This window comes from Apaloderma vittatum, unplaced genomic scaffold (assembly GCF_000703405.1).
Source record: "Apaloderma vittatum isolate BGI_N311 unplaced genomic scaffold, ASM70340v1 scaffold1423, whole genome shotgun sequence".
In the NCBI taxonomy this organism is placed as follows: Eukaryota; Metazoa; Chordata; class Aves; order Trogoniformes; family Trogonidae; genus Apaloderma; species Apaloderma vittatum.
In genome coordinates, this window is record NW_009707298.1 from 14975 (window position 1) to 42682 (window position 27708).

The window sequence follows — 27708 nt, forward strand, 5'->3', positions numbered from 1 at the left end:
AGAGTTTACAGCCAGTCGGCTTCAAGCAGACCTGGGAATGTATCACAGGAGGCCTTAAACCAGGAAATGCCTGAGGAAAGCTCAGAGGAGGATTCACTCAGGAGGTAAGATATATGCTCGGGGCCTTCCTCCTCTATTTTTTCTTAAATCTTTCCCATCTAGTCTGAGTTTTGCAGTATTTTCAGAGTTCAAAACCTGTTCTCGTGTGATCGTGTGCTATTTATGTAGACGAAAATAGAGATGTTGCATTGATGTCTTTTATAGCTGCCACTGTCACGCTGCAAATAGATTCTGAAGATTGTGAGGACAGAGATCAGACCTTTCAGTGGGAAAGGAGAATGACAGTACGGACAGGCAGAAGGATGGGCTCTGGCAGCAGATCCCTGCGGTGAACTGTGCTCCTGGTGTTTTCCAGGCGCTGCAGAAGGGTGGGAACACGGGATGTGCTACCCTACCCTTTCTGCCCTGTACCACAGACACGCTGCGCATGAAGAATCACCCAGGGTAGGCGTGGAAAATTGGGTGTGAGCAGTGAGAATTGCTTTCTTGAGTGCCGTGTCTTGTTGAGGTTGTAGTTGTTAAGTTGGAAAGTTTAACAATTACTTCCTCGCTGTTGCCATATAGGGCAAAAAAAGCACTAAACCTCTGTATGAGTGGTTTGGGCATATACCTTAGCAGCTAGTGTTTGGGTCAAACCTGTGCAGGTTACTTGCCTTTGATGAAGAGGTGGGTTTTGAAAGTGGCTCCCATTGTCCTGAATCTAGGTGAACTGGTTAGGGGCGTGCTGATCCCTGAAAATATTAGACTCTGTGGTAGTTTTTAAGAAGGTGATTCTCTTTTGGAAGGATGTGGGGTTTTTTTTAAGTACTTCAGATGTGTTACAAGAAACAGAATGAGCCAAATTGGACTTGCACAAGGAATCACCTGTGCTTTGTGTGAAAGAGTCCCCACGGGGTTGTATGGACGATTCAGCTACATTGGTACTTTGAATAGTATTTGGATAGTACTGAAACGTGCTGTGTTTCAGTTTGGCATCCTCTCTGTCAAGCGATTTGTGCTCTTCTCAGAGGGAAGGTCCGATCTAGCTGTTTCTTAGAAATGAGTGCTTCGTGCTGTGGGAAATCAAAGTTTTGAGGTTGGATGCAGATGTAACTGACTGAGGAGGCTTTGTACACAGGAGTGCCTGAGGAAGGGGAATTCTTTCCTCCTTCCTGTAGATAAGCTGATTATACTCAGGCTGGAACAGTGGCTGCCTTTTTTGTTGCTGTAGTTGCAGAGCAAATAAGTGATGGTGGTCACAGAATTGTTCATCTGTTTCTAAATCCTTGCCTCCTTTTTTTTTTAAAAAATTTTTTTAAATAGCCTGCCATAATGAGAGTCTCAAGCTGATTACATGATAACTACTTCTTTCTTGGGCCTGAACTTACCTGCCTTTAATTTAAATCAGATATCGTCTAGTCGCATGTTAAAGGGAAGAGAGGTGAGAAGGAGCTGACAAATTTAGTTTTAAAATGGCTCATGAATAAGTCTTGCATTATCTTTCTTTTGAAATAGCTGTACATGCTCATAACATCTCCACTGTGTAGCCTGTTCGCTGGGCCGGGTCACTGTAATCTCAGCAATAACAGGGGCAAATAACCTCTTTAGTGATCGGGTGGTTGGCACGTATTTGGACAGTGAGGTATGGTGAGATCTAGAGATGTGGTCTTTTCTGTGGGAGTTGTACAATTTAAGAATGTTCTGAGACATACAATTCAGTCCACCCTGGCATGCAGGAGCTGGACAGGTTTTTGCCTAACAGCTGGAGTCCTGTGACTCTAAATCTCTGGGTCACTCTGCCTGTCATCCCTGGTGGTTGTTGCTGCCTGCTCAGTGGCTGTAGCAGCTGTGCAGGGTTAGTTGCCTACCTGGTCACCTGTGCAGGCAGGTGCATTTCACTGCGACGTTAATTTGGAGTGTGTAGTTTGATGTGTGAGCTTAATTCCAGAGGAATTCCTAGAAGATGAAACCTTTAGTGAAACCGTGTTGGCAGAGGCTGCTGGGAAGCTCTTAGGGACTCTTGTTTTCCCGTTCTCCTTCTCTTATCAGGCCTGTTCCAAGAACAGGCATGGCAGGGGTTTCTGCTTCCCTTCTAACTGAGATAAAGTAACTGTAGAGTACTGAGGTAAGGAAGTTGAAAGCAGTGAGCAGTCTTTTACTAAATGCTGATGGCAGTTTCCTTGAAGTAAAAGTTCATTTTCTTTCCTGTTAAACACATTGGGTGGACTTGGGAGCTTTTATGAAATCTTTGCCCTTGAAAGGAACCTTGCATGAGGGGTAGCTGTATCCTCCAGGTGTAATTTTCTGCCCTTCTCCAAGTAGCTGTTATATTTTTCCATATAGAGCAATAACAAGTCAGCGAGCAACCACTTACCTATTTTTTGCTTAGAACGAACATCCTTACATCCAGTCTCACAGACTTAAGGTGTGCTCTCACAGTGGGAGTGCCTGAGCCACTCCAGCACGGCGGAGTCTAGAACCTTGGCAGCTGCAGCAGCATCTGAAGCTGTGGCTAAGGATGGTGAGATATAAGCTATGCAATGCTGAAAGTGCACGGGGAAACAGAAGAGGGAGGGTAAGCCTTCAAGCCTGAGAGTGCAACTAATAACTGCTTACACACTCTTAATCAATGTAATTTTGTTCCTGTGGACCTCAGGGTAGTTCTTAGTGTTAAAGCAAATCTGTATATTCGCTTGTAACCCTGTGTTATATTCTGTTCTTCTCTGTCTCTCCATTAGATGTCCTCATTGGGCAACTGAGCTCTGTATTCAAAGGCCAGTTGAAAAACTTAAGATAAAAATTGCATCTGGAAACCCTGTGTGTTCTCATTTGCTGTCCATGGGTAGGATCCATTCCTTGACCTGTCTCGTCTGGCTGAGAAGTAGCTTGCTGAGAAGACATTACCATAGAGGGTTGATTAAGCTAGTAGGTAGTTTCATAAAGGCTGTTCTTTGAATTCTGTTGATGCATTTGTATCAGCTGGGTAGGGAGAGAATTCTGCTCTTCCTGATGGTGCTGGGCTAATTATCTTGGGCTAATCGTGGAGGCGTTAATAAGCATGTAACAAAACTATTCCTGACTAACGGCTCTGGCACCTCGGTTAAGAGGAACATGCCACTGGGAGCCCTGGCAACACCGCAGTCCTGTCACTGTCAGCTTGGCCTGAGAGCAGCACAGGCGCAGAGCTGTGTGCTTCTTGAAGCTGTGTCGGTGAGGTGTGAAATTGGGGAAGGTTTATAGTCTACTACCTTAAGCAGAAGTTGGTGGGAATGAGCTCTAGCTTTTCTGAGGTTCTCCAGGCTGATCTCATTAATTCAAATGTAGGTTTTTTTCCCCTGTGGATTTATCTTTGCCTCACTTCTAACATCAAAGTGAAAAGAGCCTCAAAAATCCCTGAAGTTGCCATGTGAAATGTGCTGCATAAAACTGGTGATAGAAGTTATTGGCATGATCTGCATGAAGGAAATATAACTGAGCAACAGATGATAGCTAGTTTAAGTTTTCTGTAGCTTCCTGTTAATTAAAAAAATGTGTTGCAGAAGCATTGTGTTAACACTGTAATCTTAGTTACAGGATCCTTTCCCTTACTACTTTAAGCCTTTGTTGCTCTGTGGGCCAACTCATGTTCATGATGAAAAGTTGAATAGGGAATGAAAGAAGATTCTTCTAGTCAACTGTGTGTTTGAGAGGAGCTAGTGCCTTCTTAAGAAAATGAATCCTAGCAGTGGTATCCACTGAGAGATATTTCAGCCTATCAGTTAATGACAGGTACAGTGCAATACTGACTAATAAAACTGATTCAGATCTTTGAATGCCATCTCTTTGGCTATTTTAATATAACACAAGCATTATATACAGAACAAAAAAAAAGAAAAATCTTCCTGGTGTTGATTCTGAGTTCTGGCATGGCACCCAGGCCACAGTCTTTCTAGAATAAATGCAAGGAGCAAGTAGTGTCGTGTGTCACTGTTGACATATGTCTAATCTTACCTTGTGAAACAATCCCTAGAAAGGGGAGAAAGAAAAATACACAAAGGCAAAACTTGTCCTCTATGCCTTCAGGTTTTAGGTGCTCATAATGTACTGAGGGGGCAATTCTGATAATGTTTACCTGTCTGTTTTGACTAGAGATTTGAATGAATTACTGCAGATGAAAATGAGCCCTGTCCTATTGCCAGGCAGGTTTGCATAAAACCTTTTGTTTTTTGAGGAAACGCTTGTTATCTGTATTCTTTCATTAAGAAGCTTTGTCTGGCAATTATGTTAAACTTCTCTAACCACTCCACTGCACTCATTTCAGAGGTCAGGTTCTGTAGGCTGTGGTATGAGTAATTTCTGTGCCTGTGTCTTATGAGTGCATAATGGTTTCGCCTTGCCTTGCCTGTTTCGTTTGGCAGCCAAGATACACTGCTGAAGTTATCTGAAAATCTGAGAAGTCTTTGGAACTATCCTGGGTGATGCTTTTGCCGTGCATGGAGGTAGGAAGGGAGTGTGTGTGAGGTGAGGGAGTTTGTATTGTTTGGGGACACTTTATATTATAAACTCCTTTATTTTGTAAGGGTATGGAAGTGCAGAGTCCACAGTGCTGTGCAAATAACTGAGCTGCCCAAGTTGCGCAGCTTGCCAAAGGCATCGCTTTTTGGCGATGTTGGACCCAGCTTCCCTGGAACCACGTAACAACGTCCAGAGTCAGATTTCTGTCTTGTTTCCTCAGCTCTTGCCTGAGGACTGTGGTCCCTCCAGCCTGCAGTCTTTCCAGTGATGCAAACCCAGTGTTTTTTCCCGAGCTCCGACTGTGTTGCGCTCAGCCTGGATGAGAAAGCTGCGCGTGGGGTGGTGAACGTGATCCACGTGTCGGTGCTGTGCGCTGCAAGTGAGTTTGGCCGTGTTGCATTTCTCTTGGAAGGGTTTAAATGCTCTCCCCGTGGTTTCACCGGTGAGCTCTACGTAGACTGGAGGCCTGACGTGCTGCAGGGTGGAAGCGGTGGTACCTTTCTCTCCTGCCTGGGCAGTACAGTGACTCCAGCTCGTATCACGTCTCTCTTCAGGCTTGCTGGCCTTTCTGGCAGCACGTAGCTCTCCATACTTGCAGCAGGTATGAAAAGACACAGTCAGTTCCCCTTTGAATTTCTCAGAACTTAGTTCCATATTGCTTTACTGCCACAAGGGGGTAATGTTGCTTCTGCTCCGTGCTTTCCTCGCCTCCTTGCTGAACCGGACAGTTTCAAGTTTCTGAGTTGGTGTGTAAAGAAAATAAGGTAGCTTGAGGACCACCACCCTTCCCCCTCGGTCCTAAATTGCAGCTTATCTCCGTAGTTATCATATATTTGCAAGTTCTTCAGTGTTTGAGGAAAGGCGTGAATGGGGATCCAGGGGGGAAATGGCTCTGATGCAGAATGCAAGGGAGGGAGGAGCTTATCCTCTTGGCTTTTGTAAGGGTTTGAAAGGGGTAGATGTGGATCTGAGGTGAGGCAGGTATTTTTTCTTTCTCATATGCAAATGCTCAGGAGTTAGAGCTGTAAAAGACCTTGCCAACTTCGCAGAATTCATCTCTACTTCTTGCTCATTGCCTACTAAGCCTGGAGCAAACCTTTCTTTGCAGTCTGCCTTCCGAAAGGTTTTGTTTGCATTTAAATGGTTGCTCGTTTGTCCTCAGAAGACTTCCATAATATGGGGCTTATTTTCTGGAGTAGTGCTTGGCAGATGTCAACTGGAGACTGGGCGATCACCTTTTCCACGGGGCTCTGTTTAGTTTCTTGTTCAAGTATGCAATGAGTTATTACCTAAATTTTGGGGATTTTGTATAAGGCCACGGATATGTTTGAATGTGTTTTGTTGTTTTTTTCTTTTTTATTCCTCATGGGTTGTGGTGGGGTGTTTTTTGTTTAGTTTGTTTATTTACTTAATGCAAATAGTCATGGCTTACTCATAACTGTGAGGGGATGCCTATTGCAGTTCTAAGTTGCAGATATGGTGTTAACTTGTGATCGTACTGGCACCAGTTTGTTATTAAAGTAGATTGATAGGGTAGGAATACCCCCATTCCTGCCTAGTAGTGGTGAGTGCTATAAAATGGAAAACAGTACCGTCAGTTTTACAGCTCTTTCTTGATTTTGTGCTGGAGCCTGAGCTTGTGGCGTGCTGCTCTGCTTTTTGATTTAAATGACCAGACTATTCAGGTCTCTGCATATATTGGCTTCTGATAGTCATTTTTTCGTGGTGTAAGGCACTGAATGAAAAGGTGTGTCACTCGTATCCTGCCCTTCAAAACAAAACCACCAGAATGCTTCCTTGCCCCGGATATGGGTACACAGTTGCCTACTAGGAGGCAGTTCTGTGGCTGAAATTTGCCATAAAAATAAGAGTAGTGCTACTCCTTTTCCTTGTTTTGGGTGAGGGAACTCAAGCAAGAGGGAGTTGCCTTACCTAAAGCCATTTGTGTGGAGGTGCATACCTAGTGCATTCCATCTTGGTTTGTGCCTTATTTCACAAAAGCCGCGTGGTTACTATTTTTTTCCCCAGTTGTTTACAGGAGCAGGAGGAAGGCCCGTCTCTGAGCTGTGGGGAAGAGAGGCAGCAGCATGGTGCTGGCTGCTCGGACTGAAGGTCAGTGGGAAAGCAGCCTGTGCCAAATCTAAATAGACCTCTCCAGGATAATTTCTCCCCACCCCTTCCTTCAGGCCAACTGTGGAAGCGCTAGCCTGCTGTCCTGGCTATTGTAGTTTGCAGTGATGTGATAGTTTTGGAAACGTTTATGCTCTGCTCTTTTCATGCTTCTTAAGAAATAATTGTAAAGATGCTTGTTGGAATTCTTAAAAATAATGGTGATAGTGATAAGGAGTATCTCAGTAGTTAGGTAGGGACAGTGGGGTAAATAGGAGTTATGTTTGCAGACAAAGACAAGATGCTCAGATTTGTGTTTTGGGAAGAGGAGGTGCTTGAGGGGAGAACGTCGAAACCGTGGGACGGGGGGAACAATTTCTGGAAATGTTAGCCTGGACACATAGGAATGGGCAAAGACCTAATTTATCGGTGCTGAACATAAAGTGAAGTGATAATCTGAAGGTGACATGATAATTGGCTGTGTTTATGGGTGAGATGGTCAGGCCTGGACAGACTTGGCAAGTGTTGTTTGTTTGGCCTTTTCTAAAAATGGAAAATACATATCAGCTTTATCCTGAGAATGTAACCACGGCCTGAACTGTAGGAGAGGCTGCTGTGATATCTAAATAGTCAGTTGATGTCTGCATGAGCTCTGAGATTATTGTTGCTACCCTTCTAGCTTTGTGGGTTTTTTTCAGACCGACACTGCTATCTCCGTGTGGGCAGGAAAGACTTTGTTTTACTGACGCGGTAGGAGTTTGAGCTCTTAAAAGTGTTGCTGGCTGTTACGTAGAAGAACAAGTGAAAGAGGTGCCTGTTTTCTTGCACAAGTGTTCCTCCCCCTGCTTTTGCTGGTTTCCTGATGTAAGAATAATGTAAGGTTGCTCTTACTTCGTTACTGAGAGTTGGTGGAGGAAAAAATGATGCTTTGTGCTTTCCCATCTTGCAGTGACTAATAGAGGTCACTCCTTGCTGCCGAGCTTCCCTGAACACTTCAGAAAGCTGAGTATGTGCAGTCTTCGGCAAACTTTCAGAAAGGCTTAAGCCGCCACTTCTTTTTCTTGGCCTGACTTTAAATATACAGCAATGACTGTAGCACACAAAAAGAGGCACTTTTCCCCACGTTACTCTTGCAGCAGCTTGGCTTGTAAATTAAGCAGTTATAGAAATGAATCTGCTTTCTCAAATACTTTCAGGGAATTTCCCCAGTTGAGCCACTGCCCTTCTCCCACCACTTTTCTTGGTAGTCCAGGCCCAGCAATGAGGAGTTTACCTAAAAAAGAAATAGGTGAACTCTGTTTCTCTGTAATCTCCCAGAAACAGAGACCTGTCTCCCAGCAGTTTCTGGTACTGTTTTGGGACTTTGCTTTGTGTTCACCTGCTCCAGAGTGGCAACAAGGTTGAAATTATAGAATCATAGAATTGTCAGGGTTGGAAGGGACCTTAAAGACCATCTAATTCCAACCCCCCTGCCATGGGCAGGGACACCTCCCACTAGAACAGATTCCAGTGATGTTTCTTAATGAGGAAGAAACTGGTTTACTTTTTTCCTTCTACTGAGGAGTAATGAGATCTAGAGTTGGGTGAGTTTGAGTTTTGGGATCTCTGAGCTTTTTCCCTTTTTTTTTTCTTTTGAGGAAGACCTATATGAGATGACCATACAACAGAAAAAATAAACACAGATTGCTTAGAAGTTGAAAGACAGCTGACTTCAAACAGATAGCTATTTGAGAATACCATAACATACCGGTTCTTGGCTTTCCTACAGACAGGGAAGAAGTGTGAATAGCTTCCATCTCTTGAAAGCCATTCTTTGTTCGACTGGCTGTCTCCTGTGCTGTCTGTGCATGGCTCCCCTCCAGCGCCCTGATCCAACTGCTGCAGAGCGAGCAGCACGTCCAAACAACCTCACTTAACCTGGAACAGTTGCCTCTGTTCCTTTTTTTTTACTTAGGTGCATTGAGTTCATGTGCTTGTGTTCTGTCTGGGAGATGCTGCTCAATTTAGAATTAATGGTGGTCTTTGACATGCTGTGATTCCTAGAGCTTGTTGTCTGGCTTCAGATAAGAAATGTTAAAACAATCTCCTAAGTTTTGGGTTGGTTTGGTTTTCCTTTTCCCAAGAAGCAAACCATGGGCAGGACCTCAGAGCTTTTATTTCAGGCCTGCTTGCTCAACTAAAAGCTCTCTGGAGCTTTCTTGAGTGCGAGGAGGAGCTGGAGATATTGGCAGTGTAGTGTACCTCTTTTTTACGCTAATGTAAGCCCCTAATTGTTAGATGTGCAGTCACATATACTGCGTGCATGCCCTCCTTCTTCCCGCTCTTTTATAAATTAAATGCACACAGCACAGTGTGCCTGGGGACAAAGTGCCCTCGTCCAGTTATTTGCTCCTTATTACAGAATCTGGGCTGGAGAACTTGCAGTAGAGCAGCGTGCGTTTACTCTCTGGGCCTGGAGCTAAAGGAGAGGGAGGGACATGTGATCTGACTCAGTATTACAACTGTAACCAAAATAGTGATGACTGTAGATTTCTCCAGTTGAGCTGTTCTGGTCTGTTAAATAGCTAACATGCATTTTAAACATTTTCCACATACATATTTAACTGATTGCGCCAAATGGCTGGTTGTGTGATGATGTAACTGACCCCCTCCTTTGCTCTTCTTGAGAAAGCACCTGCTGGAACTGAAGGCTGTGAATAAACAGGGTTCATTATCTGCCAAGAAACTGACTCATTTTTCTGCTCTAAATGCATTAGTATCAAATCCTTCCCCTGTCTTCCTCAAGTGGGAGCACTGGGCTCAGTGGCTGAACTGCCCTAGCGGTCCTCTCTTGACCTGTCTTCATTACCCCAGTCTGAACAAGAGCAGTTTGAAGGAAGGGATTGATATGTGGTGAGACCTCTGGGTTCGTAGCCTTAGAAGCCTATGGAGATAATGGCATGGCTTCTGCCCCCTCAGGAAAGACACCTCCTCTTCAGTTCCCTGTGGAGAAGCAGGAGCTCTGTGTGATTATCCCAGAAGCTGACGCAGATCTACTTGCGTGGGTAAGCAGAGATTTCTGCCGTCCGCACAATCTGTGGTGTTGGGAACTCCCAGAAAAAGGAGAATTTGAAGTAGACGTTATATGTATGAAGTTAGGTAGAAGAACCCTTGGAAGAGCAGAGCTACCTTCAGGCTGAGGGAGCTTGGTGTGTTGGCTGTGTTCTGGCCCTGCTTTCAAGCCTGTTATCATCCCTCCGGTTGCATTTTTGGTAAAATCGCATGTTTTTAAGGGCCTAGATGGAGGAATGCGAGGTCCATCTTCGGCTTGGCCGAGATGCTTGCCCCGTTCAGAGCGTTGATATAAAACTAGAGCAAAACAGCACGTGCAGTAGCTTGAACTTATTTTAAATTTCTTCTGCCTTTCCCACTCCTCAAGTTTTGCCCTTACAAAATGAAAGTGCCACATCTTTAATCATTCTTCTCATGTTGGAGCTCCTGCCGTAGCTGCTCTTGACCCTTTCAGTGACTATCATGGATGTATGCTTCCTTTTGCCTGTTGAAATAGCGCATTAATCATTCCCCTGGTGATGTATGATGAGAACCTCTGCATAATGCTCGCTAATCTTTTGTTCTGATGCATGGCCTTTGTCAGCAGGTGAAGTAATAGATTAACAGTGTGACCTTGGGTCCACTTTAAAAAAATTTCCGTTGTTTTTCTGAGAGCCGCTGACCTTCCCTGTGGTGATTTCCAAAAGTGCTTTGTAGCTCCTGCAGCGTCAGGTGGTGAATGGAAGTTGAAGTTCTGAGTCCAAGAGCTAGAGGTGCCATAATAGCACAACTCATCATGTGGTATTACTTTCTAGTTAAACTGAAGGAGGTAAAGTTTAAAGGGTTAACCGTGTTGAAATTCTTGAAAATCTGCTCGCTGCCTTGTGATTAGGACAACTCGAATCCCAGTGATTTTTCTGTTTAAACTCTTACCTGCAGTTCTTTGTTTCATGTAATTGCGCTCCTTTTCCATGTGCTCCTTCCAGTCCTGACTGAAGCCGGGATGTGCTGTCTGACTGAGAAATCCTTACAGCTTGTTTTCTACAGGATTTTGCTCAGAATCAGTGAAGGGGGAAAGATATTTTTTTGTGATAACTTCTGACCTATATTGAACCTGCTTCTCTGACAACCCCACACCTCCAGCTGAGAAGGATGTCTTCTCTGTCCCTGCTTGCCCTTCAGAGTTAGCAGAAGTCCTTTCTCACAAACAGGCCAAAGTGTTCTATAAAGGTCACGTTTGGAATCTATCTGTGACCACGTATTGCTGTCACTGCTTTCCCTAAAGAAAGGAAATTTCCTTGCAAAGGGCATTTGTTATGTGGAATAACTTTTTTCTTTTTTAAGAAAAAAAAGTCATGGAAATAGTGCTTAACAAGGCTTGGATGCTTGTAAGAAAGGCAGCTACCAACTCTTTTTCCTTGCTGAGGAATTGTAATGCAAAAATATCAACAGGGGATGGAGGACCTAACTCAGAGAACTGCAAAAGCAAGCATTGAGGTTTTCATTGTTAGTGAAATTCTCAGGGTATTTATCTCTCTTAGTTATGACTGTCTTAAGAAAAGTTCGACCATTTTATCTGTTTCTTCTAATCGTCTCTTTCTCACCTGTCTTAATTCAGGCTGTTTGCTAGTCTAAATATATCTAACCATAACCATGTGAAGGCTGAAACAGTCTAGAAATGTTAGGTTAGAGGTATATTATGTTAAGGATTTAATTTTGGAAATCACTTTTTTCAGGCAATCTTAAGAACTGCATACTGATTGCTTTTTTATTTTAAGGTTGAATATGGAACTGGTGATAGCAATAGTGGTTTTCTGTTTGACAAGAACTGTAAAAATTTTATGGAAAATGAAGCCACGGAACAAAACGCTCGATGTTTTCTGCTTATGTGAGTTCAGTTTTCTCTTTGAAAGTAGGCAACACAATACAGAGATGTCTGAAATAATTTCCCCCTATTCTTCTGAGAAAAGGAGGGGGGGAAACGCAAGCCAATGGATGGAGATTTTTGTTTGTAATAGTTTTCTAGTGTTCTATTAAGGCTGTAATTGATATCTAAGAATTAATTTGGCTTGTTAACAGTTGATAATTGTGTTTAGGGTTTGAGGGAGGGTAACAGTGTTATTGGAGAACGTTCAGGTGTCTTCATGCTTCAGACTTTTGGGGTTTTTTTTTTTTAGGTTAAACATTGCTGTAAGAGGAAGATGGAGTAAGGGAACTCGTTTTACACTGTGGCTGTTGTTTACATTTATATGAGAGATCGAAGGAGTACATCTGTAGGAGAACTGACTGCTAGCTGTGAATTGGAGGGCTGGAAAGGGGATATAGTGAAGTAGTGCAGTAATTTCACCTCCAAATGGGCCTGAGGGAATATAAAAGCCTTTCCAGGGAAGATAAAAATGTATTTCTACTTCAAACTGTGAATTGCTCTGTCTTAAGCTCTCTTCATAGCTGAAGGCTGGGACTACGGAGAGAGTAGGTGTGTTTGCAGTCCTGAGAGTGCTTCATTTTACTGGTTTGCTCTGGTTGTTGGTGTGCAGCAGTAGCTTATAGGAGGATTGCAGCTGGCTGAACAGCCTTTTGATTTTGAGGAAACTCAGCTCCGGTGCTGCTGGTTAGTGCCTCACTTCAGGACGGGGAGGAAAGCCCTTCCCCAGTGTCGCTTGGAGTGGTGCTACTTAGTAATGTGCCTGCTGTGACAGCAGATCTAAAAGCGAGTGTAGGGATTGCATGTCCTTAGAAACTGTTACTGCGAAGTTAAATTTGCTGCATTTAAGTATCTTCTCAAAGCCTGGTGAGATGAATCACTCTGTCCCAAGAGGCTTTGGTGGTGATCCTCGCCCCCGTGGGAGAGTGTGGGTATAGTCTAATGGGTGATGTGCTATGAGGAGGTTGCTTCATGACTTTTTTTTTCCTCCTTGAGCTGTAGCTTCAGGAGTTCAGCTGCTTCGCTCCTGAGAAAATTTTCCTTTTCTGCTTGTAGCATTGTGTGCCTGTGCACTCTCTTTCTCTCTCCCTTGTCTAAAGGTGTCCTGCAGCTTGGACCTTTCCCCCCTTGTTAGTGATGGCTGCTCTGTGCAGACCCAGGGGAAGAGAGCCAGCGTAGAAAGGTGGTTCCATAGCTACTGATGTCTGACAGAAAAGGAGTCTGCTGAGATCTCAATGCTGCTGAACATTTATATCTTCTTGTAGTAGTTCTAATAAAAAAAATAAACCAACAAAAACTACAATCCCCCTCCTCCTATTTTAGCAAGCTGGGCCAGAAGCATCTCTCAGGGCGAGCAGAGTTAATCTTCATCATTGTGGCACTGACTGACAACCTGGAGGATGATAATGTGTGATTTTTTTTTTTTTTTTCTTGGTGAGCGGGGGAGGAGAGTGGAAATTGCAGTTTCTCTGCTAATTGTACTTTAGATGTCATTTGTGACAATTTCATATTGTCTAGACAGAGATAGTGGAGCAATTGCTTCCACAGAGCCTAGTGTTAGCCTGTTATATATCTGGGTAGCAAAAATGGGGGGTGTGGGAGAGGAAGAGTGCGCTGGAAGCTCCAGAAAGAATTCAGGAGTCAAGCATGATCTACTGAAATGCTTCAAAAGGAAATGCAAGCAATATTAATTTCTGTTCTCTCTTTATGTGCTTTGTCCTTGAAAACTTACATGTTTAGTGACTAGCAGTTCCCTGTAATGAGCTGCTTCTGTTCATCCACGGATTATATTTATCCTCAGGAGAGTTGCTCCCAACTCGGCATTTACTGTGGTAGGATATTGGGCTACTTTATACATTGTCTCTTCTGCGACTTCGGGTGGCAAAAGCTGTGACTGTGGCACCTGAGACTTGACAGAGAGCAGCATGGCTTTAAAAACCTTTATCTGTGCCTTCCTGGGGCACAGGAGGTTACACTACCAGTGGCACAGATGGGACGCTATTGATGATTATAGCAGCGTATCTATTATTGAACCCATTTGTCAGTACCAAACGCATCCAGATCTGTAACTTGCCTCAAGGGCTCCATCTAGAATGAGTTAGTTAAGTAATAGATTTTATTTGTGTTTAGTGCTCTGGTTTCAGTATAGATGTTGTTATTCTCTGGAGAATTAAGCACAGAGACTGTCCAACTGGATCTCATGAGATCAGATATTGTCTTTTTTTTTTTCTTGCCTGCTTTATGTATTTATATCCACTTGTTCATTGCTGCATGATCTGAGAGGGTGCAGTTTTAGAACAATTAAGAGTTATTAATCGAGATTAAAATCAGCTATGGCTTTTAACAGTTACTGTTAACTGAATTATCTTCGTCCACCTGATCTGAGTGTGGCCCTAGCATGTGGCTTGTGTGCCTCAGTGTGATGAGTTTGGTCTTGGCAGGCTTGGAAGTCTCTGCTGGAATGACTGTCTCAGCTCATACCATTCAACTTGGGCAGCCCAGCCTCAGAGAGGGTCCTGGGCTGTGTGTTTGATGGAGTAACTGCTGGTCTTCCTAGGAGCCCTTCTGGTGAAGGAGGTGCTCCTAGAGCAGCAGCAGCAGCTCCTGTTGCTTTGTGGGGTGGATTTGCAGGCTGTTTGGGTAAAATCACAGGGCCAGGAGGCCTGCAGGAGCTCTGTTTATGCAAATATGACAGCATGAAGCTGTCCTATGGCTCAGGCTTCTGTTGCTTTGTGTTTTACTGAAGTAACGTGTATCAGTTCTCAGCTGAGGTGCCAGGCACCTGGTAGATCGAGGCTCTTAAATGTTTGATTTCAAGGCTCAGATGGGGTGTAGAGGTGAGAACTGCAGGTTCCTCAAGGTGCTGCTCCCAGGCCAAGCAGAGGGACTCCTGGCACATCCACTCGAGGTTACTGTGACATGTGCCCTGCTCCTGCTTCCACACCCTTTGGTGTTCTCTGGCGTATGTTTTGATTTCCTTCAGCACAGCTGCTGTCTCCTTTCTGAAGGTGATCGCTCTTAAGTCAGTGCTCTTCTCAGGCAGTTGCCAGACTTCCCAAAGGTGAGAAGTATGGCTGGAAAACACCCGGAGACTCCTTTCTACCAGAGCATGCTGGGCAATGCAGCATGTACTGGGCATCTTCTCTTGTGGCTCCGATCATGCTGTGTCATTTAGTGGATAGACCCTGAAAGGTTGAGAAAGAAGGTGGCATGTGTAGTGTATAGACAGTTGCCAAGACTTCTGACGGTTTGATGATTATTTGTTTGTGTGCGTTATCTGGACACTCTAGGCGTTGCGAGGACATGGCATTGAAGAAGCCACTTGTGTTGTGTGTAGTTTGCTCACATCTGTAGGGAGGCAGCTGCTGTTTCTAGAGTTGTGGCCCTTCCAGGATCTGTGAGCTGTGGGAGCTCTTTTTCCCTGATTAAATGCAGTGATTAGGCAGGAAGGTGGCAGCCTCTGCCCCTCTGGGCTGCTTACATGTTGCTGGTTTTGGAGTGCTCTGCATAAGCAGCCCTGAAGAGCAGACTTTAAAAAGGTTGTTGGCAGCGTACAGTGGCAGTAACCCTGTTTCTGCACTCTGAACCAGTGGTTTAGAAAAGGGGCTGACTGGCTGAGTAGGTGGAATATCACCTCCACTAGTTTTAGTCTGTCTACCTTTACCCTCAGAAGAAATAAAAGCAGTTTTTATAAGAAACGAGTGATAAGTATAGGACTTCAAGTATAGGACCTCATGAAGCTGTTGCACTGTTTGTTCTGGATTAGCTTCTTTTGCACATGTTGACTTACATAGTTGGAGCAGGGGAGAGGGTTTTGTAAAGCAGGATTGAAGCGTGATAACTTTCTAGGGAGTCAAAGGATTCCTGATATCAAGCAGCATTGAACAGTAAAGCTTTTGACTCAATAACCTGGGGAATTAATTAATCTCAAAGTTTAAGAGATTTAATAACTGTTCTTGAATAAGACAGATGGTTGCCAAGCAACTTCATGGCAGAGAGGACAGGATTTCTTGCCTTCTGTAGAGTCCCAGTGCTTAGCAGCAAGTACTGAGTCTCTCAAGCTGACACATGCCTTTCTAAGTAGCTGGAGCGCTCTCTTCTTCCCCTGTATTCTGGATTTATAATTTGAATTTGAAGTAATTTAAAAATTTTTTTTTAATTTCTGGAAGAGAGTGAAAAGTTTTCTGGAGCTCTTCATGGGAGGGCTGCTACTGGGAAAAAAGTGTCATTTGCGTTTCTACTGCCCATATCTGTCTAGAAATGGGAAATTGGGTGTGGATTATATGTGGTCCTTCATCTTGCTTCCTGTGTTCAAGTTTGTTGTCCTGCATTGCAAATGCTAACTGCGAATTCAGTAGTATGGGGCTAAGGCTGATAGGTACAAATCTTTCTGACCAGTTATGTGGGTGGATAGAACAGATGTGGTGTTGGGCCTCTTTGACTTCCAAACCACAACAGTTTTCCTTAAGTTCCAAAGACTGGAAAACAAAATGTAGCAGGAGTTCTGAGGCAAAAAGATTTGAAAGGGGGCTCAGCAGCCTTATGAATTCTGGCAGTTGATTTTTCACTCTCCACACTCGCCTCAAATCATCTCTTTTGTGTTAATCTAATGGCTGTAACAGGCTTGAATGAGTCAGTCTTGAAACAATGCCATCCTCTGCTTTATGACAAGAAGCCAGATAGAGGTGCATGTTGAAGAAGCCAGGAGGGAGGACATGTTCCCTCTCTATACTTTTGATTCTGCTGCCTCCATGACTCAGACTTGCTTCTCGCCTATTCAAGCTGTCTGGCTGCATTTGCATACGTTTACTTCTTGAGTGAATATTTGGTATCTCTCCCTGTGGCTGATTAAGATACAGAGGAAACAAACTTTTTTTTGTAGCTGAAAAAAACTGTCTCTGAGCCTTGAGATTAAGTTTGAATATCTTACTGTGAATAAACACCAGTGGTGCCCTTAAAGGCCACATACTGAGGTGTGTTCTTTGTCCATTCTTGGGTGCTTCTTGGCCCATTCCCTGTGTAGCCACCTTTGAATGGGTAAGAATTTGGCACGTGGCCAGGGCAGCATTAGTGTTTATGGATGTGACAAACTGGCATGGCTTGTCTCCAAGGGAGAAGTAGCATCTGCACCTTTCTCCTGAAGCTTAGAAGTGAGTCTAGGAGCTCTCTTTATTCTTACTCAAGGTGTTCTTTCTTTTGTGCCGTGAGAATATTACACTCTGAAGAGCGATGTGGTAAAAACACTTGTGCCATCAGTGAGTGGCTCAGTAAGTTGCAGAATTCTCTACACTGATGGTAAAAATAGCCTTCAGAGGTTTCAGAAAATGGGGCATAAATAGGGGGGATGTTCCTGAATAGTCCTTGACTTTGTCATTTGTTTTTCCTTTCTAGGAGGTTGCTGGAGTCTTCCCTCATTTCATTATCTCGCTACGATGGAGCAGGGTCCCGGGAACATCCGATCTACCCAGATCCAGCCAGGTAAGAGCCAAATGCAATCTAAAGACATTTAAGTTAAGTTCTATCGACAAAAGCATAGCTTTGGTGTATAACTCCCTGAGTTCTTTGGGAATGGTTCTAATATTGGGCCCAAATTCTCAGTGACTTGCCATGAGGACAGGGTGCAAACCACATGAGAAGAACAGAATACATTTGGATGTGGTGTTAGGAAGTTCTTTACTATGAGGGTGATGAAACAATGGCACAGGTTTCCCAGAGAGGTGATGGAAGCTCCATCCCTGGAGACATTGGAGATCAGGCTTGATGGGGCTCTGTACTGTGATCTAGTCGAAGCTGTTCCTGCTCGCTGCACGGGGTTGGACTAAATGACTTTTAAAGGTCTCTTCAAGCCCAACACATTCTATGATTCTGTCGTGTCAAGTCTAGGAGAGAATGATGAAAAGAGGAAGAAATTGCTGTTTCAAGTAAGCACATAAGGATTCTTAAAATGATTGGAGATGGAGAACACTAGGTGGCAAGCAGATCCAACAGTAAGTGAGATAAATTTGAAATCTCGTTTGAAGAAAAATGAAGAAAACCCAAATTGTATATTCAAGAGTAAGGGAGAATGCTCTGAAGACAGTTAAGAGCTGGTATGAGCAGACGTGTTTGGAAGAATGGAATGTCTCCCTAAATGTGGGTGACGGAGCATACCACGATGTTATGTATACTCAACTAAGAAGAAAATACTGACAATTACTTCTGAAGAGTCATGAATCATTGACATTAGGCATAGAAGCACCTGTAGTGCTGCTTAATCTCTTGAAGGGTTGGGAGTGTTTCAGAGGACTAGAAAAAGCAACCCTGGCAGAGTTATCAAAAATGGAAAGGGAGTGATCTTTGCAATTTCTACTTAGTGTATTAAGAAAGCAACAGATGGGATAATGTGACCCGCAGACTCTGTCAGAAGAAATGATAGAATCGTGAACAGCAAGCAACTTTGGAAGCTTTCAAAGAATAAATCGTGATAAATAAGCTTTCTTTAGATGTGTTTAACAAAGCTATGAATGAGGAAAATTCAGTAAGTGTAAAATACATCTGATTTAGTCTTTTAGGGAACCTCTGGCATAGCTGCATGTACTGAAGGCTACTAGGATTAATCATAAAGGAGAGTACAGGAGTACCAGTATATAAAAATCAAATATCTAAGTTGCTGAAGGAGATTTGTTGGGGGTTTTTTTGCTTGTTTTTTTTTTTTTAAATTTTCTTTTTAACATCACTAACCAAAAAAAAAAAGCATTTTTATGCAGATTGTGCTTTAAGTGCAAATTCTGAAATAAAAGACTATGTTGCAAACTGGTCGCATGGTATAAGTGTGCTGGTAAATAACTCCTTGCCTTCCTATGCCTGTAGATGAAGCCTTGTAGAAGTGAAATCTTTTATTAGGCCTTTTTTCCCATCTATTGTGAAGGAAGTTGCTTTGTAAAGATAATTTCAAGGCTCAGGAATGATGTAAATAAAAGTGTTTGTAGTGAGGTGAAAGTAAGGTTGAGTGTATTGCCTATATGTAAGGTCACTGGGAAACCAATGTAGATACCTGCAGAAAGTCTTAGCAACTGTGTGTCAGAACGATGCTGATGAGAATATAAACTTTCTAAATAGTGACAGTAAAGGGATTTACCTGCAGGAATTTACCTGCAAAATTGAAAGGGATAATTTACAAATGTTAATTAAAAGGTTACTACACTCAGGTCAATGTATGAAAGCCAGTAGCTGCTAAATGCTGAAAGCGCACCATTCCTTATTTCTGGAATGCGTAGTCTGTGTTTCTATTGTGCAGAGATTGTAAGAACTTATTCTGGCTCTCTGGGAGCTGCATTTCAAAAGAGAAAAGGAGGAAGCCCTGCCTAGGTTACTGAAATCTTTTTTTTCACTTCTTTTAGCTATCTGCTGTGATGCAGCTCAGTAAAATGTATGAAGGAGAATCAATGCCTGAGACGCTTCCTAGCATAAGGAACATTGTCAAAAATATTTTTCTGTTTGAAGCCATTTTTGAACTGATACGATGCTCTTCATGTGACAGTTTTAAGTTGTAGCAGAAGCTATAGTAGTGTGAGTTTTTGGAAGAAAGTCCAGTGTTGAAACTTCTTCTAAGAGGGTTAATTTGTTTCACTAAGTGTCACTGTCCTCTTCAGAGGACAGATTCATAGATTTGTAGTCAGCGTGAGCCGGAAGTTTGAGTGGCGTAAGATGGGAATTTTCCTCCGGAAACCTTGCTGGTATGCCAGGCTAGTAGGATCTTTTTAGCCGTCCTTTTAATTTGTTAGAAATTCAGGGATGTGATTGAAAAAAGTCTTATTGCATTTTGAGTTTTTTATGTAGCATCCTCAATTTGTAAGGGAACGTAATAACTTTCAGATGTTCTTAAATAACGAAGTGGAAAAGTGAAACAAAGATGAATAAGCATGTGTCTATATATGTATGTGAGTATATGTGTTTAAGTATATATAAAAGACCAAGCTGTCTCCAGTGGAATCTTTTTAACTACATGATCTGAAGAACTTTATTTTTGAGACCATGTGTATGTGTGTTGGTTTTGATCCTGAATCTACTGTCTGTAATGGTACTATATTTAAATAACCTAGGTCAGGAGTGAGGCAGGGAGATGATTTTTTTTGAAGTTCCTTCAGATTTAGAATGAGTGTTCTGATAGACTGCAAAAGACTTTCTCAGTGGCCTTGCTGAACTTCTCTAAGGTCAGCTTGGCTGTTCTGTCATTTTCCACAATTTTCAGTATGTACTGAGCTCAGAAAACAATCTGCAGAGGAATAAAATAGAGCTGTTGTCAAAGAACTTCTATATTAATTTTATTTTTAAATAGAAATACTCAAAACAGTGCTCCCAGACTGCGTATGTAAAGCGTCACAAGTGTGCTTGGTAGATGTGTCTCTAGAAAGCAAAAAATAAAAAAAAGCAAAGGTTCTAGAAAGTTACTGGGAAAAAGAGAACTTCAGGCTGAATTTTGCCTGTGAATTGAAGCCTTAGTTGGAATGGAAGCAACCAAAAGCTGGTGTCCATTGCCCGCATTGCCTTCAGCTCAAGGATTGGCTGTGTATATGCCACTGTAGGTATCACCAGGGAAATTAAAGACATCAGTCAGGTAATCCCTTTAAACACCTACACTGGCTGAGAGGCATTTCGGGGAGTGAGCTGCAATAATGTCAGTAGGCATCCTGGCCATCAGCGTCAAGGTGGGGTGGTGGGTGGTTTCCGTACTTCTGAAATGTGGGGGAACTGGGGCTCTGCACAGCAGCACGGCGCTCTTGGATGCAGTTGTATCAGTTCCTGGGCAACTTGATCTAAACATTCTTCAGTTGATGTTCCTGCATTTTTTTTCCCTTTAATTTACTTTGACTAGCTGCTTTGGATATCAGGCTGTAGGCGAGGACACTGTGCTGTGCAGTACCTTGCTCTTTAGTACTCATGATGCTATTTAGAGCAAGATACTCAAACTTCACCGATGCTTGGAAAACACTTCCTTCCCTCAGTTCCATGTCTCGTTGGCCAGGCATCCGAACTGGGTGCTCACAAAATGCACTGACTCTCAATGACGTGGGCCTTGCAGGAGACAGATGCTGTTCGGTTCTGGCTTTTGCGCGGCAGCATTTCTCCCACTCAGTGCCTTGTTCTGTGGTGGTCACGCCTGGCAGCAGAGCCTCCCCTCCTCTGAAGCGTCTGTCTCCAGTAAATGGGACACAGTCACCTCAGAGACCAGGTTAATTTAGCTCCTGCTGTCCTGTGGACACAAACTTGGTTTGAGAATTACTGGATAACCTCTGTCTGTGTTTTGCCACTGCTTTGATGGAAGCACAGGTGAGAAATAAGCAGACTAGGCAGTCTGCCGTGACTGGTGTGTGTTTAGGCAGCTGGTAGACTAACTTTGGTCAAGGCCTGATTTACAGTTATGTTCGCTAGCTGAATGAATCGAAGGGGTGTATTTAGCATTAACCAGTGTTTCTTATGCTGCTTTGCAGCCTTCTTCCTCCAGGCCAGCTAAATCTCTTACGCTGACTCTCAGCTCTGGTTGATTTGTGTTGTAACTGTATTCCAAAGACAGATACAACCTGGCAAATACTGGATTTTGGTGGGGTTTTTTTGCCCTGCATGTGTTCATCTGCAGAGATTAATTCTTTAGCCTATTGCTTTGAATATATTTCTTCTCTGCCCTTTTGTATTTTGTCCCTTGCACCTTTCTCTCTGTGTATCAGACTTAAGCTTGTTCTCTTTGGAAATTTATTTTTCACAGTCTATCCAGTCTCCATACTGCGTGCTGTCAGGAAGCTCAGTCTGGCATCTTGTCATCTGTTATAGACTGGGCTTGATGATCTTGGAGGTCTTTTCCAGCCTCAATAATTGTGTGATTCTGTGATTATGGCAAGTCTTTATTGCCTACCCTTTCTTCTTCAGTCATTATTTTGTCTTTGCTTGTGTTGTGCTGCGTAATTTGAGAAGGCTAAATGTCTGCAAAATTAATTCTTCATATCCTGTAAAACTCTCCCTTGGTGTGCGATTAGCAATGAAAAAAGTTTCAGTGATGGCACTGCTGGACTGCCACGACCACTGTTCGTGATTTCCAGTGCCGTCTTGTTTCTGTGTCCCTTTCTTTCTCTGTGTGCGTGTATTTTGCTGTAGACTTAGTTTTAGGCGTACACAGAAACTTTGGCTTTTGGGAAAGCCCACAGAAGAGAACAGCTCCTCATTTATGAATGCACTGCTGTAATGCCTTGCATTTTTATTCTTGGCCTATTAAGTCTTCAGGGGAGTGGAGAGAAGTGCTGTATTTGTACAGCAAAGCCTTCTAAGTTATATAAGCATGAACAGCTTTAATTCATCAAACAGTGCATGCAGAGTCCAGGGGGAACCCAAAATAAACTGTGTGGTTCCCCTTACCCTTTTGCTGCTTATTGACCAAGATTTTAGACTCCTGAGCCTGTAATCTGTCTGCTACACTTCTGCACCAAGATGGCAGCCCTGAACGGGTGGCACAAGGGGAGATGGAATGTCCTTGATGGATGTCTGCAGCCAAAACAACATTAATGCAGTCTATCTCTTGAAGAATTAATACATCTTTTCATGCTGCTCTAGGGAGCAGTCTCTAGAAATACTATTAAATGTAGTTTTCCATTGAAATGTGACTTCAGGGATTGTAGTAGAGCACTTTATCAGACCTGGACGGACTGTTTTGCTGCTCGTGCTGTTGTGGATATGAAACTTAGACATATATAAGCAAAATCCTATTCCTAGTACATTCCCAAAGGATCAGCACAGCTCTGGAAGGGAGAAAAAAAAATCTTCCAACAATCATTTTATCAGATATGATTATAGAGTTGCGTTTTTGTGGCTGGTTGTAGTGTAATATGGTGAAACAGTGGTATTGGTAACTATAGAGTTAAACATAGCCTTGGTCTTCATGGCTGAAATGAGATCTGCTGTAAAACAATTTCACTTGAAACTCTGTTGTGAATATGGGCAGCATTCCTATAAAGCACCTCTCTTTTTGATTGCAGATGAGTCTATTTTCATCTCTAGACCATCCTTTGGAATTCACTGTTCATTTGCATGTTGTGGGTTTTGTTGGTTTTTTCCTCTTCTTTGTTTAAAGCTGTTCTCACTTTCATTTGTAGAGTAAAAATTAGGGCTGCTCTTTCCATTATCAATCTCTTGCCTGTGGTGCCTTTGCGGGAAATGAGATTGTATTTTCATGACCCTGGGAAGTAAGTCTGGTAACTTGGTTGGAATGAGAAAGAATGAGATCGAACATGTGTATGGAACGGAGAGGGGGAGACAGGAGCTAGAAGTTAAAGGCAGAAACATCTTTAATGTCTAATTACTTGAGAGGAGTTGTCATCTCCACTCCTCCCTCCCCAAATTGCAGTTCAAGTCTAATCGAAATAATGCTAAAAAAAATTGGTCATTCAGGCATGTGAGGTGTCTGGACAGTGGTGCTGAGTAGCCGTGACACAGGAAACGTGGACTGGGAGCTGTGGATATATGCAGGGTAGGAAAACGGAAGAGTCTTTGTACCTGTCTAGCATTTATTGGCGCTGATAGCTGTTGCAAACAAAGGCCAAGTTATGCATAGGAGAGAATTAAGAGTTAATTGCAGAGGAAGGTTTTTGTTTCAGGTAGAATGCAAGGCTTTTAACATTCCTCTTAACATACATCTAATGGATCTGATGAAATTGCCACTGTATGAAATTCCTACCATTTGTATTGCAAAGTAGTTAAAGCTGTTAAATGGGTTTTTTCTTCTTTTTTTTTTTCCTCCTCCTTGATACTTTATGGTTCTCCACAAGTACCCTCAAAACACCACCACCTTCCTACAATGTTTGTTTGAACGCTGCTGCTGCTGCTGTTTGACATTGCAAGCAGAGTTCACACTGGGAGTGGGCTTGGCTCTCATTAGGGGTCCCTACTGGGATTTGTTTTGTGAACTGGTAATAAATGAAACAACGAGCACCAAAGAGTCCTGAGAAGCAAACTTCTCTGTGCTATGGATGTGCCTTTTCTCTATAGGTATTGTATAGCCCTCCTGTTTGCACAATGAGGGCATCACGTGGGAGTGTAGCATATAGAGGGAAAATGAGTTCTACGCGCTTTCTTTATTTACTCTGTCTTATGGATAAAATGCAAACAGATAATTTTGTGATGTGCTGTTGTATGTATGGAAAAATAGGACAGGCTGCCATTCTGTACTTGTATAACTGATGTCAGTCTACCTCTCCTGCTCAGGTTGTCTCCTGCTGCATATTATGCTCAGAGGATGATCCAGTATCTTTCCCGAAGGGACAGTATTCGACAACGCTCTATGCGATACCAACAAAACCGTCTTCGCTCTTCCTCCTCCTCTTCTTCCACTTCAGAGAACTCAAGCCCCTCTGTAGAGGGAAATGATCTGGAATTCGAGGATTTTGAGTAAGTGCATGCTGTGTTTCCCTCTTGCTTGAGTCTGTTATCAACACAAGACTGCTCTGCGTCTTCCTACTGTTTTCCAGTTGTTGAGGGCAAGGGCTGGGCTGGCCACTAAATGCTGACAGATGCTCTCTACCACCTGACTCCCACCCCAGACATGAAGGGAGAGGGAATAAGGCAGGGAGACTTGTGGGCTGGAAAACTAAAACAACTTCCCAGCACCCCCAGCATGGCATCAGGATCCACCGCTATAGGAATAAGTATCAGCAAGAGCCTTTCCACATCCCAGTCAGGGCAGTAACTGTAAACATCAGGTGTTATCACTGCCAGTAGCACACACTGTCTGCAAAAACATGCTGCTGACTTCAGCCAGTGCAGCCTTTTAGAAGAGACTGAACTGAAAAGTAAACTCAGTGAACAGAGTTGGTTCTGTTTAGCTCAAACCAGGACACCAATCAAAGACATCTCAGGCTTCCTGTAGGAGCAAGTTAAGTCATTCAATCAATAATTAGAACTGTGATTGCTACAAATGGGTCATGAATTTCTGTTAGGAAAATTAAGGTTGCTTTAGGCTGCTTTCAACAGATCAGGCTATCTCAACCAGATTTAAAAGACTGGTTCAATGAAAAGAAGGAGAGTCTTTATCCTGTAGAACAGATGACATGCCGAGAGTTTATGAGAGCCTTCAAATCTTGAGACAGAACAAGAATGACTAAGAGGCTCTGCACAACTTAGTTCTTTGGTCTCAGGTTTGTAAGAGACAGCCACACATGTTCTGTTAGTTTTGCTTGCTCTATCTGTACAACTTTGTCAAATTAGCTGAAGTTCCTGGGATTGATTTTTTATTTTGGAAGACTTGGTGATTGTGAATCTGCATTAAGTCAAGGCTTAGTCTCCTATAAGGAGAGCAAATGGCCTCTTGTGTCAGAGGGAGGAATGACTCTGCATCCAAACGTTAGAAAAGCACTCCTGTAAGCCATTGTATTTCCTTCTGAGTGGTTCTCTCGACAAACTTCAAACTTTGCTCCTCAGCATCTGGTTTTTGACTTTTAGTGATTACCAGTGTAATCCCAGCAAACAAATTTATTGTAAACTCTTTCCAATATACGGAAATATGTGGTAATAAACTCTTTAGATGGCATGCAAACCAAAAGCTCAGGGATTTAGATTAAGATCCATTTGAGCAAAAAAGAGAATGTGAACTTTCTAGTCTGTCTTCAGTAAATTCCTTTTAAATATGGATTTTCCCTTGAATACTTCAAGTATTTCACTGATTTCTTTTGCCATCTGTGTATACTGTGATTTAGACATAGGATGATTCTCAGCATGGTCACAGAACTAGTCTATGGTGGTAGAGTAGTAGGGAGGTGTGTTTGGGAGCTATCAACTCTGCGAAAATTGGGGCTTTTATGTTTGTGCTGCTGCCAGCAGAGGATGCTGCCAAGTTTGCCACTGTCGTGTTCGCTTACTGCAGCGCCACATACTTGAGGTGGAATGTTAAAGTTCTGTGTCCTCTGTAGGAGGGGTGAAGTCCCCTTCAAGGACGACGCTGGTCACACTAGCTATTCCCAGAAAAGCAAAATATTAACCTCCTTCTGACTTTTTAAGTGGTGGTAGACATTTTTCCTTACAATGTTGTTTTATGAAGCTGTCATTTCATGCTCCAGCAATTAAATATTCAGAAGTAGAGGGTGAGTGACTGTCTTCCCCTGCCATTGTGGCCTTGTTTGCCTAAGATGTGAATGAGGGGAGATAACACAGAAGAGTCACTGCCTAATTGCTTTTCCAAGCAGCTTCATGGTCAGGAAGAGCAGAAATATGGTGGTTGCTGGGCCTGTTCTGTGAGGCAGGTGTGTTGCAAGCATAGACTTTAATATTTTCATTATTTCTTTTCATTGGTCTGGGGCGACTCGTTCTGCTGCAAAAAGTTCTTCATTCACGGAGCCAGGCAAATGCCGTCGGAAAAGTGTGCTCCCCTGCAGATAGTGTTTGCACAGTAAGAGCACCCAGTAAGAGAAGCAATTCAATCAGCCATGCTAAGGTTTTCTTTCATTTCATACTGAGCAAAAAGAAGTGTTTATTTCTCACTGTGCAGTGGCTGAATTTGTTGGTTGAATATTTCATATTGGATTCTGGTCTGTGCATTTGAGACACGCTGTCTTTTTCCTTCTCTGCTTCATTATCTCTCCTGCCTGCTTAGAGGGAGCTGCTGTGCGGGAGTCCTTAGAGCTGGAACTTGTCTCGTGACTCACTTCATCTCTTCTGCTGACACTTCACAGTGAAATCTCTTATACAGAGTTCTTGCTTCTTCTTTTGGATCCTGTACCCCTACTTCTTTGCTTATTCACCTGAGTGGAGTCGTGTATTTCTTCCTTGCCCTAATCTAGATGCTCTGGGTTCCCTGCTTCTCCACATCCGATACAGGACAGGGAGTTGCTGCTGTGTCTATCTGCAGCTCCTGCTTTTCTCCTGGAATTGGGTGAATTATTTTTAATGTAAAAGCCATAGCAAATTGCCTTGACGCTTTGCCTTTCTAAACTGGTTAATGCATTTGGTAAATACTGTCTCTTCTTTCATTTTTTGAGATCAGGTGAAAGATGTAAGGGGCATTAAACACCAGTTGCTTTTACTGTAGCTAGAGATCTGCGCAAGAAGTGAGCCCTGTGCTTGTGCAGGGTGCCTGGGAGACAAGCCTTCCTCAGCTCTCATTTTTTTTGTGAGGTTCTGAGTTCTTTTTTTCCTCCTCTGAGATGAATTTTGTATCTTCTTTTGCTTTGCTTACCTAATGACCTAGCATGGGGCATGAAAAACTTGGCCTCTGCACTATTTGAATGTGTAGGGTCTCTAAATTTAAGCTAAAGCCTCTCCTCTGGTGTGTCAGTGTAATGGTGTTATTTTTTTCATGCAGTTTTCCCAGAATCTCATTCATAGATACATTTAGTATGTGGTGGCAATAGCAGTAGTGTTGGTGGTAAGAATGTGAGGTAGATTGTGGGGTTTTGTAATGGGTATTAGTAATATCCTTCTATATGCCAGCTTTATGGATAGGGAAGGAGGAGGGAGACACAAGCTATACCTGTGTTATTTGGTCTAATAATGTGTTATCTCTCTACATGCGCTGCCTGTGTTTAACCTGTCACTGCTGTCATCTTACTGCTTATTGAATACAGCTGACAACTGTAAACTTAGTCATGTCTGCATGAAAGCATTTAATACACTTGATTATATATATACAGATTGTAATATTAGGTTATTAACAGATAAATTGATATGAGTGAGTTCTAAGGTTACCTTTAGCAGAATCCTAAACTAAGATGAATCGGGTTCTTGTATTCTGGGGTAATAATCTCAGAATTATGTCTCTTTAGTCTTCCAGCATAACTTGAAAAAATAGATTCTTTATAGACAAGTCATAGACACTGAACTTTCTAATTTCAAGGTCTTTTTTGAGTGTGACATAGTAAATGTAGCTTTTTAGAAGCAAACTATCTTTTCTTTTTACTTCTTCAATAAGTTTAAGTCTCTTTTGGAGACTGCTGTTAGTTTGTTACAGCTCTGATGCTGGAGACTGTGGGTGATGCTTCTAGGATTCCTCACATAGAGGAAGGTAACGTTTTTATATGTAATTCTAAATCCGTCACCGTAATCAGAATGTGAAGGTATTTCTGCAGATGAATTCTGGCCGTCTCTGTCCCTTTCTGTCT

General features: G+C 42.8%; 1 protein-coding gene across 1 annotated transcript in view; it reads left to right on the forward strand.

The window, feature by feature from the left end:
• LOC104271446 (activating molecule in BECN1-regulated autophagy protein 1-like) overlaps positions 1-27708 on the forward strand; it is a 96930-nt gene that overhangs the window by 4810 nt on the left and 64412 nt on the right. The window contains 3 exon segments of the mRNA XM_009866113.1: positions 1-104; positions 16988-17074; positions 23825-24007. The exon segment at positions 1-104 is cut by the window's left edge and continues 21 nt beyond it. Of these exon segments, the coding sequence (XP_009864415.1) occupies positions 1-104; positions 16988-17074; positions 23825-24007 (374 nt within the window).